The sequence below is a fragment of the Felis catus genome, chromosome C1 (genome assembly GCF_018350175.1).
Source record: "Felis catus isolate Fca126 chromosome C1, F.catus_Fca126_mat1.0, whole genome shotgun sequence".
In the NCBI taxonomy this organism is placed as follows: domain Eukaryota; kingdom Metazoa; phylum Chordata; class Mammalia; order Carnivora; family Felidae; genus Felis; species Felis catus.
In genome coordinates, this window is record NC_058375.1 from 127,427,531 (window position 1) to 127,447,167 (window position 19,637).

The window sequence follows — 19,637 nt, forward strand, 5'->3', positions numbered from 1 at the left end:
ATGCCAAAGATCATGATAGAACTCTGGATGGGGGAAATAAGGAGACAAAATAATAATAATAATAATAAGTAAATAAAAGAGAGTGGCATTAGAGATGCAAGGAGTAACATGTTTCAAAAAGGAGAGAGTAATATATCAACTATGGGGTTAATACAGATAGAGATTAACCTTACATACAGGATTAATACAGACAGATATAATTAATATATCAACTATTGGTTAAGTGGCTGTCTCCAAACATTTTTGGTAATTTGATGTCCTCTATCAATAAAAAAAATCTAAGGGTACATACTCCAATATGTATATATTTTATCTATCTTAAAATTATATACATGTAATCCTAAATGTAGGTTATTATACTTATACAAACGTAAATTCAGGGTAAGCCTCATAATTAGCTACAGTGAATGCAGATCCATACTTTACACAGTCTTCCCAATAATTCCCAATTTTGGAGCACGGACATCTTGCCCAATATGATTAGATTATCATTAAAAAAAAACAAACTGCAGAATGCAGCTGATACAAGGATCTCACTCTAAGAGTACATGTGTTAGTGTTAACATTTTCTCATTTGTGCTTATGTTTAAATTTTATCCTCAATCTGTGGTCTCCTTGGTTGAATGTTTTTTAAGCCACCTGTCCTTTTTCTGGGAGTCAGTCTATCATTTTAATACATATAAATAAATAAATATAATGCCCCCAAACCAAAATGAAGCACAATAAACTGCAATTGGTTACAATACGCCAAAGTAAACCAGAGTTAGGGTACCAGTGTTAGCTCCTTTCTGTTATTGGAATCCTGCAGTCTTGCTTCAGGGACCTCACATACTATATGCAACATGTGACCTTCTGAGATGCTATCCAAGTGACAGGCCCAGGGTTTATCTATAAATGAACTATTAGAAAAACTCAAACTCTTTGTTACTTTTTAGATAATAGAAGGAAGGAAGGGAAATAAATAGCAGCTTAATTATTTTCTTTCTCTCAGTGGATAATCTTGAGCAAATCATACTGTGAAGACCACTGAGATAAGAGAACAAGAATCACAAACATTGAGAAAGGCTGTTGGGTAGGTGATTTACTGTCCGTCAGTGAAAGTTTCATTTCTGTACAGTCCACAGGTGAAAAAGTATTTAACAGCACATGACTTTAGTTAAACAGATCACCATTGTGCATTTCAACCATAGAGAAATAGATCTGGGAAAGAAGTACTTTGTGTACCTCTTGTTGCTGGGTCCCAGTGTGAGGTGCTGACTCCAGCAAGTTGTCTTGGAAGAACAAAGAAGAATCACCTCCAATTCACACTCACCAACTGCCCCTTACCAGTGAAGGATGGGAAATGGCAGGGTTTGCTCTTATGTTTTAAAGTTATTTTTGAAACGCTTTTTTATACATTGCTTCAAAAACTTTTTTATTATAAAAGAATATACTTATTTATTGTTACAAATTCTAATGTTAAATAATCATTAAAATTAAGTTTAACTTTCCCATCATATACCCAACCTCTTCTTCTTATAATCATGGTTTACTACTTGGTCTGTACACCTCCAAATTTTTTCTCCTTTGCAAAAAATATGCAATGCTTCATAAATTTTGTGTTGTCCTTCTACAGTAGTTTTGTTCACTTTCCTCTGTATTTTTTTTTAATGCTGAAGAAGTAAGAGTTTCATTTTTACAGCTCAAACAAAACTGATTTATATATATATAAACACCTAAAGTATTATTATTCCCACATCACTGACCAATTTCCTTTTATGTTCCAGTTCCTGTGTGAAGTGCTTTACACATATACCACTTCACTTAAACTTCCCAAAGGCCTACAAGATAGGCATTACCACCGTTTTATAGTTGAGAAAACTTATTAGACTCTGTAAGAGGTCAAGTAAGTAGCCTAAGATCACACAACAGTAAGATCATGTACTGATTACTGCACTAGAGTATTCTGTTCTGTTACAGACTCAACGAATTACACCAAATTCTAAATACTCCGAATACATCATCAGCTCACTCTGAAATAATACATTCTCATTTGTAGAAGCTCACGAGCTGCCAGATTCCTTTATAGTTTATGTGAAGTCAACTGGAAATAACAGGCCCTTCACAAATAGTTTTCATATTGCCCAAGAATTGTACTATCCACTTGTAACACTGATGCATCTTAATGTCCTGCTATTATTGCCAGCCTCAATAGAGGTTCATCAGAATCTTTGTATAAAACAATATGATATTACTTAAAATTATATTTAACTTAGAAATTAATCCTATAAACAGAGAATTTTTTATTTTAGACCTACTTTAATTTTAAAGCACTTCATTAAAGTTTTCAAAACAAATGTTGAACTAGACAAAAACAAATGTAAAAGTTCTGTTTCTCCTTCAATAGATAAGTATCTCAATCCAACAAAGTATAAACCATCTATATGCAGTTTTTCAAAGAGTTGCAATCAGGGGCGCCTGGGTGGCTCAGTTGGTTAAGCATCCAACTCTTGGTTTCGGCTCAGGTCATAATCTCATGGTTGTGAAACTGAGCCCCATGTTGGACTCCGTTCTGGGTGTGGAGCCTGCTTAAAATTCTCTCTCTCTCCCTCTTCCTCTGCCCCTACCCCATGTATGCTCTCTCTCTCTCTCTCCAAAAATAAGCAAACATAGAGTTGAAATCTACAGCAGTGTAATGACCTAGCCTACCTCCACCAACTTATCTATATGATACTCAAGGAGTACTCACATGCCCACCTCTCTCTGGGCCTCAACAATACATGATATATTCACAAACTTCCACCACAGCACCTATAGCATGTCTCTGTATGCAGTTGTTAATCTATTTTTGCCATCTCCCCAAATTAAGTTCCTTATGTGATAATGTGCCATTGTATACCCAAGCCCAGTAGGGTGCCTGGACCAGAGGAGGTACTAAATAAGTTTTCTAAACCAGTGAGATTTCCTCTGAACATTATTTGATATTTTACAGTTACAAAAGCTAATGTAACAAACTGAAATTTCAACTTACCAACTAAATAAAATACCTATTTTTAGATGAAAGATCTAGAAAGGAAAGAAAATGCACAAACTTGTATGCAGTGAGGTGACTCACAGAATGAAAAACACACTTGTGACTCACCAGCTACGAATAAATCACTTAACCACAATGACTAATATGAAGAAAAAGAAAATAAAACACCTATATGTACAACTAGCAGTCTGAAAAAGCCTTTTTTTCAGAATCCAAATATCTCTAGGCTGGGTGGGAAGAGGGGTTTTATATAAGCACAAATACCAAAATTCAATTTTTAACTTTAACCCTGCCATTCAAAATAACCATAGCCCTTTACAGTAGTTACTATAACTTCAGCTTGAAACTTTAAACACTGTTTTACATTCACTGTAGTACTTAATAGCAGTCAATACAAAAAGGCCTCTAGGGCAACCTTTACAAACATTTTGTCTTTACAAAACTCAACCATAACTAATACAAGACTACTCTGTTCATTACTTTAAGATGGTACTAAATAAAATATAATCTTTTAAGAAAAAAAGGGATGACTTCTTGCTTCAACTTAAACACCAGCTACTAATACTAAGGTTAGAAGAGTAATGTCAACCTAAGATGGAGATCCACAAACACAGGCCTGGATAGGTATCCCATCTTCCTGCTCCAGACAAATTCATTTAAGGAACACAAACCATTTTGGATACACAATTAAGAACCTCTTCTTAAAGATCTCTAGGGAATAAGATGTGCCAACCTCCCTATGTAGCTCATTTAGTTGCTTCATTTTTATATGCATTCAACCATGAGAAAATTGATCCTTCCAACAAATTGATTAAAATAATGTGCTGAGGAGTCCTGTGGCACTTAAATCCAATTAGTGAGTCAACTTTTCAGATTAGTATATTGATGAATTGGATATTCCTAAGAAAAGATAAGTGGGGAAAGCAACTGACCTCATATTAAGTGCCAATGTTGCTCTTAAGGAATATATTCAAAAGCTAAAAACTGCTAGTGGTATAATCTAGTTAGTAAGGGAAAGATAAGCACTTCAGATTTAATATCTAAAGTAAATGCTAAGATAGTTACCTACTTAAGATATTAAAAGTGACCTCATATTTTGCCTTTTAAATGACTGGGAAACCCCAGCTGGAACTATCTGATTTGATATTTTTAATAGTGGACTCCTTGCTTTTTTCCACCTGGTATATGGCCAGAGGGAATAGAGTTAAATGTAGGGCCTCATGGAATTAACATATAAATACCATTATTTCTGCCACTTTGTTGTGTAGGAGTTCACATGTTTTAAATGTCCAGTCTCTCAGGGTAGCACACTATTCAAAATGGAAACACCTTGAGAATAAATAAACAGTCCTTAGGCACTCCTCTAGTACTAAAGATAATTGCAAGCATTTCACATATAAGATCTGATCTAAGACAGTATGAAAATTAACCAAGGATTAGAAATGGCTTTTATCTTATGGCCGTATTTCTAAGCATGCTATTTTCCAAACCAAAGATTCTAGCAGAATGGGTGGTTGGCTGACTCACTAAGCTGCTACCTTTCTAAAGTGAATGCATTAGTAAAGTAAGGATTTTTGCTTTATTTACGTAAGAGTCCACCAGAATTTATTTGTTGCTGTCCATGTGCTGTTTTTAAGCATAATACAAGGCTGACAATATATTAAGCAATGGAACTCCTAGTGTTCTCCAAATTTTTCTTTTTTCATTATACTTAGAAATCAAGGGATAAAGAGGAATAAGATACTTAAGAGTTCAACAAAACAAGGAAAATAGGCAGCCTACACACTTTTATTTTCATTATAAAGTAGAATACATTCCACTAGGCCCAGCTGAGGAATAAAAATCAACTGTTGTGTCACAAATACACAATTTACTCCTTAACCTTTGTGTTAGATTATGGGATCAGCAATCTATGGGGGGCAGGTCAAAAGAAACAAAGAGAAGGGGGAACAGTGGATAAGGATGCAGTGAGGGCAGTTCTGGGAATGGAAATGGCTCGCATGAGATCAGAAGAGGACAGAAGAAGTAGGAGAAAACAGGGAGACTGGTAAAAAGATCAGAAGTCTTGATGAGGTCCAACAGAAGATTAAGAGACATGGGACAGGTAAAAAGATGAAAATTATGGTTAGAGAGAATGGCCACTGGAGTTTAAAATTAAGTTCTAAGGGGCAAAATCCAAGCGGCAGCCACAGAAGCGAGCTTTTGAAATAAAGCAATGATAAACTAGTGGAAGAAAAGGAATTTTAAGGCCAACATATTCCAAACGGACACCTAAAAACATTTAGAATGAGTTGACTTAAAATGGGAGGGACAGGATACCGTCAGCCAGAAAAACAAAATGGCTTTGAGTAAAACAACCTTCAGTCTTTGGACTCTTCATGAACTCAAAAGGCTGGAACTTCTCTCCAATTTACTCAACAAAGACAAACTTAGGTGATACTGCCAGCTGCCTATCCAAACCCACTCTCCTTTTCTTCATGGCAAACAGAGCCCCACCCCCGTTCAGTATCTACTCTATCTGGCAAAGTGCTCTCAGAGAAGGTGAGCGCATCACAGCTCGAGAGAGTGGGTCGTGTTTAGTCCCAGCCCATCCTGGGAATTTAGTCCAGATTGATGGTGTCATTTCCACATAGTGTTTCAAACTGGAAACTCTGAAGTAATTTTCCACTTCTTTCTTTCCCTCACCCCACACATCAGCAGCCATTAAACAGATAAGACCCATGTTTTTACCCACTCACTGGGCAAACATAGTTATCTCAAACTTTAAAGAGTACCATCATGTTAGCTGTAATACTTGTTTTGAAATGTGAATTAATCCCAACACAACTGATATATTAGGTATCAATGTGAGCATAATGAGAAGTCTGTGCTTGCCTATGTCAGATTTCATGAGTGAAAACACAAGGTCAGTATGGACAACTGTACTCAGGTGAACTCAAAACACATACACCTCAAACATCTATATTATAAGCCACATTTGGTGGTATAATGTGCCTTCAGGTTTCAGACAGCCTTCCTTCTACCACTTCAAAATGATTTATAAACTGCAACTCTCTGACACCCATTTCCACAAAGAACAGTATATTTTTTGTAAGACAAAGTGCTGATAACAAGTCAGAGAAATCAAATACTATATGACTTCTCTTCTATGCAAAATCTAAAAACCAAAACAAATGACAAACAGTAAATCAGACCTATAAATACAGAGAACACACTGATGGCTGCCAGAGGGGAGAGGGTGGAGGGATGGGTAAAATAAGTGAAGGAGAATGGGAGGTACAGGCTTCCAGTTACAGAATGAATAAGTCACAAGGATGAAAGAGCACAGGGAATAAAGTCAATGGTATTGTGACAGCATTGCATGGTGACAGACAATAGCTACACTGTGGTGAGCATAGCATAGAGGTGTCCAATTTCTATGCTGCATACCTGAAACTAATGCAACATCTGTGTGTCCACTCTACTTCAATTAAAAAATACAATGTGACACTTATTATAGTATTATTTATGTACTTCTCAACTATTTGACATGTATCAAGCTATTCTACCTACATTTAAAAAAAATTAGGTTCTTTTTTTTATGTCACTGATGAAGTTTTTGACCTTTGTGCTATTAACCCATTTTCCGCAAAACCTTGAGGTTTTTATTGCATAATTTTGCAAAGCATGGTGATTTTTAGGAAAGTATCTGTTATATTAGCAGAACAGCAGAACTGAATATTAGCACTATCTTTATAAAAAGTTAACCCTGAAGGACAACCACATGCAAATGTCCCAATATCTCCTACCGGCTGACAACAGAGCAATTTTACAAGAGGATTTTTGTTCGTACAACTGTGTAATAAAGAGCCCAGTGTGTCAAGGAACAGCATCAGTTATCCAGCCAAACTTTTCCATTTCCTTCCTGTGTTCAGAATCTCAGTAAAGGATAAATTCTTATTTTAAATTCAGAATTTATCAGGGCGCCTGGGTGGCTCAGTCGGTTGAGTGACCGACTTCGGCTCAGGTCATTATCTCACAGTTTGTGAGTTTGAGCCCCACGTTGGGCTCTGTGCAGACAACACAGAGCCTGGAGCCTGCTTCTGGTTCTGTGTCTCCCTCCCTTTCTGCCCCTCCCCCACTCATGCTCTGTCTCTGTCTCAGAAATAAATAAACATAAAAAAATTAAAAAAAATAAATTCAGAATTTACGGTTTTATTTTCCACATCAGTTGCATTCACCACACAGTTGCTTTGTTGAGTGACTGTTTTACTTCTCACAGTGAGAGTAAGATGCTAAGAATGTGTAAGATGCACTGTGTGGCAGTGCTGATGATAAAAAAGACAAACGATTAAGCAAAAGTAGATGCAGTTATTAAATATGCCTAGTGGATTTTAGATTTCATGTTTATAATTATAGCTATCAAATATTTTCATACTGAAATTATTCAAGAAAAATAATTCTTTGCAAACATTAAACTCTTTAGTTTCTAACTACCACCCTCCCCTGCACTGTTTTTATAGCATGCTTTTTAACAATGGGGTGACTCCTTAGGAAGGCAGCTACTGCTTTATGGCAGAAGAGACAAGTTCATTAGTATTAATGATGACTAGAAAAAAATTTAATTGCTCCTTTGGAACTATTTTTAGCATTAACTTATGACTCAACATAAAAATACTTTTTTATTACTCAGTTATACTTTTAAAACCAAAATTATTATTTTTCTCCAGTTTTGGTTTTCAATAACTCAGGGGCAGTATCTAAAAGTCACTGTCACCTTCAAGAAACAAAATAGTTATCTATTCTTTTATTTTTTATTAAAAAATTTTTTTTAAGTTTACGTGAGAGAGAAAGAGAGGGTGGGGGAGGGGCAGACAAAGAGGGAGAAAGAATACCAAGCAGGCTCTGCACTGTCAGCACAGATTCCAATGTGGGGCTTGAACTCCCCAATTGTGAGATCATGACCTGAGCCAAATGCTTAACCAAATGAGCCACCCAGGGACCCTAACAGGTATCCACTCCTTGAGAATATACCAGAATAAACTGCATACTCTAGAAAAGACTGTTAAGGGGCACCTGGGTGGCTCAGTCAGTTAAGCATCCGACTTCAGCTCAGGTCATGATCTCACAGTTTGTGAGTTCGAGCCCCACATCAGGCTCTGCACTGACAGCACAGAGTCGGCTTGGGATTCTTTCTCTCCCACTGTCTCTCTGCCCCTCTCCCACACACACTCTCTCTCTCAAAATAACTAAGCTTAAAAAAAAAATAGAGAAGATACTGTTGAGGAAAAAGCAATACTTTGAAACACAAAGCATTTCCCAGTCTTCAACACATTTCAGTGACATTAAGGTTGTATTCTAAGTGTATTAAGGTTGTATTCTAAGTGAGCTATTCTAAGCTTTAGACTGGTATCATTAGGTTATCTCCGAGAAGCATGAAGACATAGGAGGAGCGTGAGCCCTAGAGTCAAGAGACCTTAGCCAAAACACCTGGTACTTTAAATTTCAATTTCCTCAACTGTAAAAATGAACAGACATAAAGAAAAAGTGTCTATACCTCATAGTGCTGCTGTGAGGATCAAGAGACAAAGTGCAAGTATGGCATTTTGCAGCTCAGAAGATAGTAATAGTTAATTATTACTGATGCTATTGTTATATTATAAGGAATACTATTAATATTGCTGTTATTTCCCTATACATCAGACTCTGATGTATTGCATCCCAATGAGAATAAAAATTCACGATTGCCACCGAAAAGCTTGGCAAGATAAAGAAAGGACAGTCACTATACTGAATTTTAATTACAGATTGTTTCTTAAATATTAAAAATAATACTTCACGTGCAATGAAAGTCTAAGAGTGTGTATTAGGGTCGGGGGGGGGGGCGTGGCGACTACCTTCCATGGCCTTTCATCTAAGAAATATACGCTACCAGTTAACAGAGGTAACTCAAGAGTATACTTCTCATCATTACTCACACAATCTATTCAATATATCCAAGATAATGATGGAATGTTAACAGCATAAACTTTGTATGAACAGTGGTTTTTACCTTTTATTTCATATTATTTTAGGGACCACATATTTAACACCCTCAAAGTGCTTTTACTAGGGCGCCTAGTTGGCTCAGTAGGCTAAGCATCCAACTCTTGATTTCGGCTCAGGTCATGATCTCGTGGTTCTTGAGTTCCAGCCCTGCATGAGGCTCTGCTGCTGACAGCAGGGAGGCTGCTTGGGGTTCTCTCTCTTTCTCCTTCTCTCTGCTCCTCCTCTGCTTGTGCTCTCTCTCAAAATAAATAAACTTGAAAAAAAAAGTGCTTTTACCAAACCAGCCTGTCATATTAAAGGCTTAAAATATGTTAAGAATTCCTATATCTTAATATATGCTGATTGTTACTTAACAGTAATAGGGATAAACCTGGGAGTTGGTGAGCGCTAGGTGATGATCACAATTATAATTTTAGTTATCAGCTCATCTTTCAAAACTATTCCCGTCTTATTCCTATTACTCCCTTCTCCTCTTCCCCCAAAATCAATAATGGTGAAAAAACCCACTATTTTAAACTTTTCTTTTTGCATATTTACATATTCTTATATCAACAAACCTAAAAATCTGAATATGAAAGGCTTATAGCAAAACTGGCAACAAATTTGTTAGCTTTCTGGTTGTCAGAAATAATTTGTTGAATCTTACTAATACATTACTCAATGAGAAGTGTGCCCCACAAGATCTACATAACTACCCATATTCAAATTAATAATTTTTAAATCTTGGGAAAGGTGTAATAAAAGATTAGTTAAAAAAAAAAGGACATATAAAGTAGCTACACACTAGTTCTTTAAGTAATGCACCAACATAAAGTGCATCAATGATGTAAATTAAATATACAATTCGTTGAGGCAAAGAATTCAAAATTCCCAAACATGAGAAACCATATATTTACTAGTTAACTCAAAACAGCACCCCCAAAGCATAAATTATCTAGGTAGTTTTAAAAATAACGAACTACCTTTTGATAATAAAAATCTGTATTCCAATTCTGGGGTAGGTACAACTTGGTTTATATGTCGAGTAACTTCAATTTTAATGAATTAGTACTATCACTCAGTCTCAGACTTTTATATTTCCCAGGCAAATGGAAATAAAGATGTTTATTAAAGAAGGGTCTGAGCTGTAAAGAATGGAGTAAGACTAGCATACAGAAAACAATTTATGAAATCATGTGGCTAGTTAGTGGGGAGCCAAGTTTCTGCACTCTCTGGCTCTCTATTACACCCAGCTGCCCATAGGTGCTTTGTAAAAGTTAATGGTTTAAATTATTTACTTTGTGAACACATTTGTCTTCACCAAAACCCCAAGAATAAGTTCAAAATATACATGGTAAAAAATTAAGCCACTACTCAACATGGCACAGACCAATGGTTCTCAAACTACTACGTGGGCTCTCTTTCATGGTATAAACAATGTCAGGGACTCACTTTAATCGCTTTTATCATATTACTTAAAAAACTTCAAATATAAAAGTAGTATGAATGCTATATGCTTATAGCCCTTAACTATTTTAAGTTTAGTTTAAATTCCAGGTAGTTAACATACAGTGTAATATTAGTTTCAGGTGTACAATATAGTAATTCAACACTTCCCTACATCATTCAGTGCTCATCACAAGTACACTCCTTAATCCCCATCATCTACTTAACACCCCCCCCCCCCACATCCCCTTGGGTAACTATCAGTTTTCTATAGTTAAGAGTCTGTTTCTTGTGGGGCACCTGGCTGGCTTAGTCGGTACAGGAACTCTTGATCTCAGGGTTGTGAGTTCAAGCTCCCTGTTGGGCACTGGGCCTACTTTAAAAAAAAAAAAAAAAAAAAAAAAAAAAAAAAAAAAAAAAAGTCTGTTTCTTGGTTTGCTCCCCCTTCTCCTTTGCTTATTTATTTTGTTTCTTAAATTCCACATATGAGTGAAATTGTATGGTATCTGTCTTTCTCTGTCTTATTTCCCTCTAGTTCCATCCATGTCATTGCAAATGGTGAGATTTCATTCTTTTTTTAATGGCTGAGTAATATTCCATTGTCTGTATAATATGTGTGTGTGTGTGTGTGTGTGTGTATACACACACATACAATACACACACATGCATACCACATCTTCTCTACTCATTAATTGATGGACAATTGGGCTGCTTCCATATCTTGGCTATTGTAGATAATGCTGCTATAAACATCGGAGTACATATATCCTTTGAATTAGTATTTTGTATTCTTTGGGTAAATACCTACTAATGTGATTGCCGAATCCTAGGGTAGTTCTATTTTTAACTTTCTGATGAACCTCCACACTGTTTTCCACTGTGTATAGACCTTAACTTTATTTTTATTTATTTGTGGTGGGGGGGGGGGTACCAAATTACAGTCTTTGAAAGAACGGTACAAATGAAAAATGTTAAGTAGATGTTAAGAAAGATATACAACTTATAGGTAATCGCAACATGGATGTACTGCCTCAGTGACCAGGGAAGTCACCTTTGCAGCTATGAGATACAGCCCTTAACTTTAAATCAAAATGAACTTTAAAACAAAATGAAAACAAATACTAAAAATAACAAAATTCAGATAACAATATTAAAGTCTGCTAAAACTAAATTACTGACATTTGGTTTACTGTGTAGAGCTATAGTCTCAGATCCAGTTCTATATTTAATCTGTTTCTATACTTTTACTTTATTATCAGTAATGTCAAAAATGTCTGCTCACCATTACATAAAGTGGTAAGTTTGAGGTTGGTTCTGGACAATTAGACCCCATAATTAACCAAAAATCTGCAAACAGGAATCCAAGAATGACAATTTAAATAAAGTATCAGTTGATAATTTTATGAAACTATCTTATTCATGTGAAAGTTAATAATGCAGCATTGTTAATTGAAATCTGAATCAAACAGGTATCTAGTATGGTAATTACCAGAACTGGAAATAGAAACATTTTTCCTTGCAATGGGAACTATTATACTGTTAGTGATCTGCTGCTCCTATATAGACAAAAATAGGATTCCATAAATCTGCTTGAATGGCATAGGCTTTTTTTTTTAATTTTAAGAAAGTTTTTAAATTTATTTTTGAGAGGCAGAGCATGAGCAGGGGGAGGGGCAGAGAGAGAGAGAGACACAAAATCCGAAGCAGACTCCAGGCTCTGAACTGTCAGCACAGAGCCTGATGTGGGTCTCGAACTCACGAACCATGAGATCATGACCTGAGCGGAAATTGGACGCTTAACCAACTGAGTCACCCAGGCACCCCAAGTCCACAACAGAAAAGTTCAGGATGCCTCTTAACTATCAAGTACCACCTAGTAATCCAACTTGTTCTTAGCATATGTAGCTATTCAAAACTACAGTGAAATCATCATTAGTAAAGAACACGGATAACATCTGGCTTCAGCTGGCATGAACACAACTGTAAATATGACAGTAAATGCTACATGAAAAGTTCTGAATTCACACAGCAGTTCTGCTATAAGTTAGCCTTTAAAATGATATGGAAAAATACCCTTATATAACTTTAAGATAATCATCAAAATTAAAAAAACTGAAGTTAAAATAAAAAATCTTCCAGCCTTCTAAGAGCATATCTATGGACCTTAAAGAAAAGAAAAACCAATCAATGAGGACCATGAAGGACATGGGCTTAAGATAAGTGACAAAGACAGAGGATTTAATGAATAAAAGCGAAACTTTAAAATATGAGAAAGAGAGGCCATCGCAGATACAGAGAATCTGCCCAATATGAAGAGTGTATATGGGGAAGTAGTGGGAAGTAACATTGTAGTGAGGGAATCAACAGGCAGAATTAACAAAGCATATGGTTGGAAACAGGAAGCCATTTAATATTTTAGATAAAAATACCACTGGAAAATAAACCTCTGGCAAGTATAGATTTCAGGAAAGAGCAAAAAGAATTTGTATGTCTCAATAAAAACTAGTTTAGGGGCACCTGGATGGCTCAGTCCGTTAAGCGTCCAACTTCAGCTTAGGTCATGATCTTGTGGTTCACGAGTTCGAGCTCGCGTTGGGCTCTGTGCTGACAGCTCAGAGCCTGGAGGCTGCTTTGGATTCTTTGTCTCCCTCTCTCTCTGCCCCTCCCCAGCTCGTACTCTGTCTCTTCTCTCAAAAAAAATGAAACATTAAAAAAAAATTTTTAATAAAAAAACTAATTTAATAAATTATTGGACTTTTGTTCCAACCCAACTAACATGTGGCAGAAATTACAAAGAACAACACTAAAAAGATGCCAAAAAAAAATAAAAAAGGCCAAATGCCTTGGAAAATTCATTCAGAGAGACAAAAAGAAGACTTTCCTCTCAAAACAATTTTATTTTTTGAAGTTTATTTATTTTGAGAGAGAGACAAAAACAGGGGAGGGGCAGAGAGAGAGAGAGAGAGAGAGAGAGAGAGAGAGAGAGAGAATCCCAAGGAAGCTCTGCACTGTCAGCACAGAGCCCAATGTGGGGCTCGAACTCACAAACTGTGAGATCGTGACCTGAGCTGAAACCAAGAATCAGACGCTTAACCAACTAAGTCACTCAGGTGCTCCATCCTCCCAAAAAAATTTTAGTAAAATTTTGGACAGAAAGTCCTCGGGACCTTAAGGTTTTTGGAGTATGGTATAACAATAATATGTGAGTATAATTAGACCACAGCAAGTTATAAAAATTATCTTATGTTAATGTCAAATAGAGTAATTTCTTTTTATTGTTATTTAATAAAAATCACACTATAGATTCTTGTTTTACAGAAGTGCCAGCTCACCAAAGATCTCAAAGATAAGTGCATGAGAGCTATCTTAATCTTTGCTTTCACAATGGAGCCAATGAATACTTATTTCACTTATTTGTATTTTTAAAAAAAGTTTATTTACTTATTTTTTTCTTTTTTTTTAAAAGTCTATTGCCAATTCTTTTTTTTTTTTAATTTTTTTTTTTAACATTTATTTATTTTTGAGACAGAGAGAGACAGAGCATGAACGGGGGAGGGTCAAAGAGAGGGAGACACAGAATCTGAAATAGGCTCCAGGCTCTGAGCTGTCAGCACAGAGTCCAACGCGGGGCTCGAACTCACAGACCGCGAGATCATGACCTGAGCTGAAGTCGGATGCTTAACCGACCGAGCCACCCAGGCGCCCCTGTTTACTTATTTTGAGAGAGACAGAGAAAGCACGAATGGGGGACGGGCAGAAAGAGAGAGAGAGAGAGAGAGAATCCCAAGCAGGCTCCACATTGTCAGTGCAGAGCCCGACAAGGAGCTCAAACTCATGAGCTGTGAGATCATGACCTGAGACAAAGTTGGACACTTAACCAACTGAGCCACCCAGGTGCCCCTACATACTCATTTTATTTTTTTTGAATACTCATTTTAAATGAAATAGTTTGTATAAGCCTAGCAAGTACACATAATTTTTAGGAAAAGGATTTTGAAGGATGAAGAACAAAACCAACACATCTATTTCCTAAAAAAGTTCTGAAAGTTCTTTAGAATTCATATTACAACTTCACCTGATTTATTATTCATGTAAAGAACAGGTAATTTTCAAAGTAAAATTTTTCTGTTTGTGATTTTCTTCTTTAAGAATTAGCACTTTTGATTGAAGATCATACTGGCTGTCTGTCAGAAATGACACGTGACTTAGGGGTGCCCAGGGTGGCTCAGTCGGTTGAACATCCGACTTGGAATCAGGTCATGATCTCATGGTCCGTGGGTTTGAGCCCAGTGTCGGGTTTTGTGCTGACAGCTTGAAGCCTGAAACTTGCTTCGGATTCTGGGTCTCCCTCTCTCTCTGCCCCTCCCTGACTCACGTTCTGTCTCTCTTGCTCTCAAAAATAAACATTAAAAAAAATTAGAAATGACATGCTGTCTTAGACTTCTATTACTAAGAAAGATCAGAATTTCTGTACTGAGAAGTACAATCTATAGTCACATAAAAAAAGCTGACTGACCTATCAGGGACATGAAATCATGTTCCTAAAAAAAATGATCGATCAACCACACAAATTAAAAACTTATCATTTTTACATGGATGGACCTAGAGGAGTATTATGCTAAGTGAAAAAAGTCAGGTAAAGACAAATACCATGATTGTACTTCTATGTGGAATCTAAAAAAAAAAAACCCAAATGAACAAATAAATGAACAAAAGAAGCAGAAAAAGACCCATAGACACAGAGAACAAACTGGTAGCTGTCAGAGTGGGTGGAGAGATGGGAGGATGGGTAAAAAATGGTGAAGGGCAGAAGGAGATACAGGCTTCCAGTTATGGAATGACTAAGGGACGGAGATTAAACCCACAGTGTAAGGAATACAGTCAATGATACTGTCAGCATAGCGTTCTGTATAGAGATGTTGAGTCACTATGTTGTACACCTGAAACTAATGTAACATTGTGTGTCAACTATACTTCAATAAAAAAAAAAAAAAAAAAACTCATCATTTTTTACCACACAGAGTCTTAGTCATGAGAATTTTCCTCTTTCACCAGGTAGCAAAAGTTATTAACACATTTACTCTTACTTACTCAGGCTAGACACCTTAACATAAGAGTAGTGCCAAAAGCTAAATAATTATAACCAAAGTACCACATGTTAAGCCTATTGTATAAAATTGGCTCCATTTACTTGCCTATAACCAGCCAAAGGCTTTATAATTTGCAATAGCTCTATTATGAAATCATTTTTTCCCACACATTACTAATTATATAAAGCCTATTTTTTAGGGGGCAGGAAAGTAAAAATAGATACCGTGCTTTGCTTAAAAAAAAAAAAAATCCAAGTCACAAATGAACTGTTAAGCTGAATTACATCTAGATCTTGACTGAGTTCCACTTTAGGATTATGAAATCCAGACTACGTTATCTAAATTCTTGCCTTGTCTAAAAAAAAGATCATCCTTACACTATATCATTTAAATGAAAGTCTTTCTTTAATTTATGTGAGGACATAGTAGCTCTGCTAGCTATTAGGCTTTGGTTGACCTCTGATACGGTTAACTGCTGTTCATCAAGTCCCAGAAGTTTGAAAAGATCCAAAATAATAAGAAATAACTATTCATGGACTATTTGAATGTGTTTACTTCTAAAGACATCAAATGAATCCATTGTCCTTTTGTCATTATAACGTCTCTTAGTGACTACTAAGGGTAAATGGGATTTTCAAAAGATTTTCAGACTAGAATATTTTCTTCAGGAATGTAACACTAAGGTTATTAATGCAATTTAGTGGAAACACATATTCTATATAAAACTGTCAGCTCCATTTATTAGTTTTCAGAAACCAATTTAATATGTAAAAGACAAAAGTCATAAAGGTTATCTGTTGATTTTAAGTTGACTTTTCTCCAGTATTTTCCAGTGTATTAAATATAATTTAGCATATATGTCTACAGTTTGCAGGGTCTCTATTCAGAGAAGATTCTCTGTGTAAAATTCATTTCTAGGGACTAAGCTTACTTATGTCCCACTTCATAGGACACAGTCTGACCTTAAAAAGCTAGCTGAATATGTACCCCACAAGCATACACTCTTATAGTCTATGAGATGAAATCAGCAAACCTAATCACCAAAAGATACAGATAGAAGAGATGGAAGTCTCTAGGGAGCAGGACTGGGAGACAGGGTGAGGTGGGGCTACTGTACCAGTACTATAAATACTACTGAGTTCCTCAGTGAATTGATGTAATTAACAGCACTGGAGTTTTTAAAGCAGACTGCAGATATTGCTGATATAATAAAATTAAATTTGGTAAATAAATCGCTAAACCGACACCAGTTACTGAACATCCAGTACATGTAAAACACTATGCCAGAGGAGTCAGGGAGGGCCCAAGCATAAATTAGGATGTTAAATTAGATTGTTTTTTAGTTTCTTTCTAGTTCTAAAATTATGGATAATTCTATCTATATTCACTCATCTTTGAAAGTTTACATCTAAAGAACAGAGATAAAAAATCAATAGAAAAAATATAACATTTGTGCCTATACTCTGTCACTGAAAATACTGCCCATTTTCCAAGTCTTCTTTAATCATTATCATGCAAATAAAATTCTGATTGATCAAAACATACAAACAAAATGAGCCACATTACCAGCTATTATTACTTTAGAACTATAGCATGTACAACCCCTACACTATCTCTATATCCTGCTTCTTGCAAACTGAACAAAACAATGCATTTCTACAGGAACTCTGAGCCAGACAGCAAGAGCTGGGGGGTTGGGAGTTGGCGGGGTGTGGGTTGATTTTACTTTTTTTTTTTTTAACCGTTTTGGTGTCAAAATTAAAAGTTGTAACATGTTATGACATTTGAATTACTTCCTTTGGGGGAATCATTTGCAAAACTACATTCTTTTATTTTATATGCTTTTATTTTTCAGTTAGGAAACTTGTTGCTTAATATGCAAATCTCAAACTGGGGGAGGGAGGGAGGAAAAGAAGCTCAACAAACACAACAAAATAAAGTTGCTTTGCTATGTTGAGGCTGCCAGGCTTTTTGTTACTCCACTTGAAAGTAAATGTGACTTGTCTGTAGAGAGTGCTGCTTCAGCAGTTCCAAATGAATTTCAAGCCTGTGCTCCATATTTTCTCTTTTGTAAGTTTAATGTATTCAGCAATACTGAACTGACAATTTAAATAACTACATTTTTAAACAAACGAAGCATTGATGTTAATGTATGAAAATGGTCCAAACCCCTGGGAGTCTTGGTTCCCACCATTGTTTATTCTGACAACAGGATATAATTGCTTACTTACTTGGCAGCAAATTTAACCATCTGCTTGCTTGCATGGTCTCCCACCGCCACGAGCGCCTGGACGTTAAACTGCTGCTGACGTAGGACTAAGAAACATTGCTTCCCTGAATAAGAGAGAAAGAACACAAGTGTATTAAGGACATGCTACTTCAGGTTTTACAAAGAAGAAAAATGTTTTACTTTAAAATTGAGCCAAAATTTACAACACACATTAGACACAAACACACATATCCGGCTTCCACAGCCAAAATACTCATACTGTTGACAAGCTTTAAAGAAACCCAAGTTCCCACTAGAGTAACAAAAATGCTTTAACATGTTTGTTATAAGAATGTAGGCAAATCACCAATTTCAAAAAAATTGTATAATTAGAAAATTACTTTATCATGGCACTGATTAAACAAATTTGAAGTAACTTCAGATCACTCAACATTCATTCAATGAGTGTATTCTACAGGCAAAGGCACTCTGCTAACCTCTATAGGATCTTCAACGACGCAGCCACAGAAGTGCTAATCAAGTGCTTAGTAAAGAGAACACAAGCACTCTGTGGGGGTGGTCCATTTTACTTCCTACCAAGCATTTAGGATAACAGACTAGTTTCTCCCATGTTCTATTTTCCTTTATCATCTTCCTTATCCTTCATCCTTTATAAATATGTCCACATTTTCTTCACAGCAAGTAACTTACTTTGTCTATAAAAGATCATTCTCTTTATGCTCTATAACCAGTTTTATTTTCACCTATTCTGGGCTTGTGATCCCCCCTCCTTTCATAAGAAACAGCCTTTCCTTATTCTTAACTTTTTGAAAAACATTACTCATAATAGATTCAACGACTCTTTATCCTGGTGACATCTCTTTCCTCCAAAGCAGATTCTTTGATCAAGTTTTGGGAAATTACTTCCTCATAGAACAAGTCTTTTCAAGATCACTTTTCTCATCAGGTTGTTTTATAAAAACATCAGAAGAATTCAGTTTTTAAACTAAGAATGATCCTTGGGAAAAAAAAAAAAAAAGAAAAGCAGGCTTATAGTTATTACTTTCAACATTCAACATACTGTATTTTGAAATGCATATCAGATAACAATCATGAGTCTAAAACAAAACAAAACAGAACTAGACAGGTTGCAAACAAAGTGCAAACATAGACATAATCTATGGACTTCCGAGTAATATGACTGACATGTTTTACCACTAACTAGACCCTCATTCTCCCTTTCTTTTGGAGTATGATCCAGTCATAAAGTAAAACCTTAAGAAGAAAGTTACACATACTAAACACATTCAAGAGGATTTTAAGATGCTGAATGGATAAAGATTGTTACCATAGAGAAATCTGCAGATGGACCAAAATGACATTATCCAGGAACTATTGGAACAGAATGTGAAATTCTGAACATAGTGTGAAATGGAAGGGAATGTGATTTAATAAGTTTTTTAGCTGCTCTCATGGTGCAGACAGGCAGCACAGTCCTAGCTGCACTACAAAGCCAAGCTGCGATGAACTCCAATGCTACACAAAGGACCTTGAGAGAGAATAGAGCTCTACAGGACTTACAAAGAGTTAGCACATGAAAATGTCTCAGGGTCAGCACTAGGGGGTAACACTTAGTGTAAGGGCTGGTAAAGTGTAAAAGCTTGGAAATCAAAAGACCTAGGATGGTATCCTATCACTTCCTGTGAAGGGGCCTGTGGGAAAATTATTAAACTACTTTATGCCTGTTTTTCATCTGCAAAATGGAGAAAATAATATATTACTCATGGGGTTTTCTCAAGTATTCTCCTGTAATATTGAGGATTACATAAGTAATATGTTTAGAGTTGTGACACAACCAATTAATGTTAAGTAT

The 19,637-nt window shown here is 36.0% G+C and overlaps 1 protein-coding gene across 3 annotated transcripts in view; it reads right to left on the reverse strand.

Annotated features, from left to right (window-relative positions):
- The window catches only part of DARS1 (aspartyl-tRNA synthetase 1), a 64,062-nt gene that overhangs the window by 29,333 nt on the left and 15,092 nt on the right, over positions 1 to 19,637 (reverse strand). For all 3 annotated transcript variants that reach the window (XM_011285210.4, XM_011285212.4, XM_019838057.3), the window contains one exon: positions 17,787 to 17,889. In XM_011285210.4, the coding sequence (XP_011283512.1) occupies positions 17,787 to 17,889 (103 nt within the window). The remainder of the gene's footprint in view (positions 1 to 17,786; positions 17,890 to 19,637) is intronic.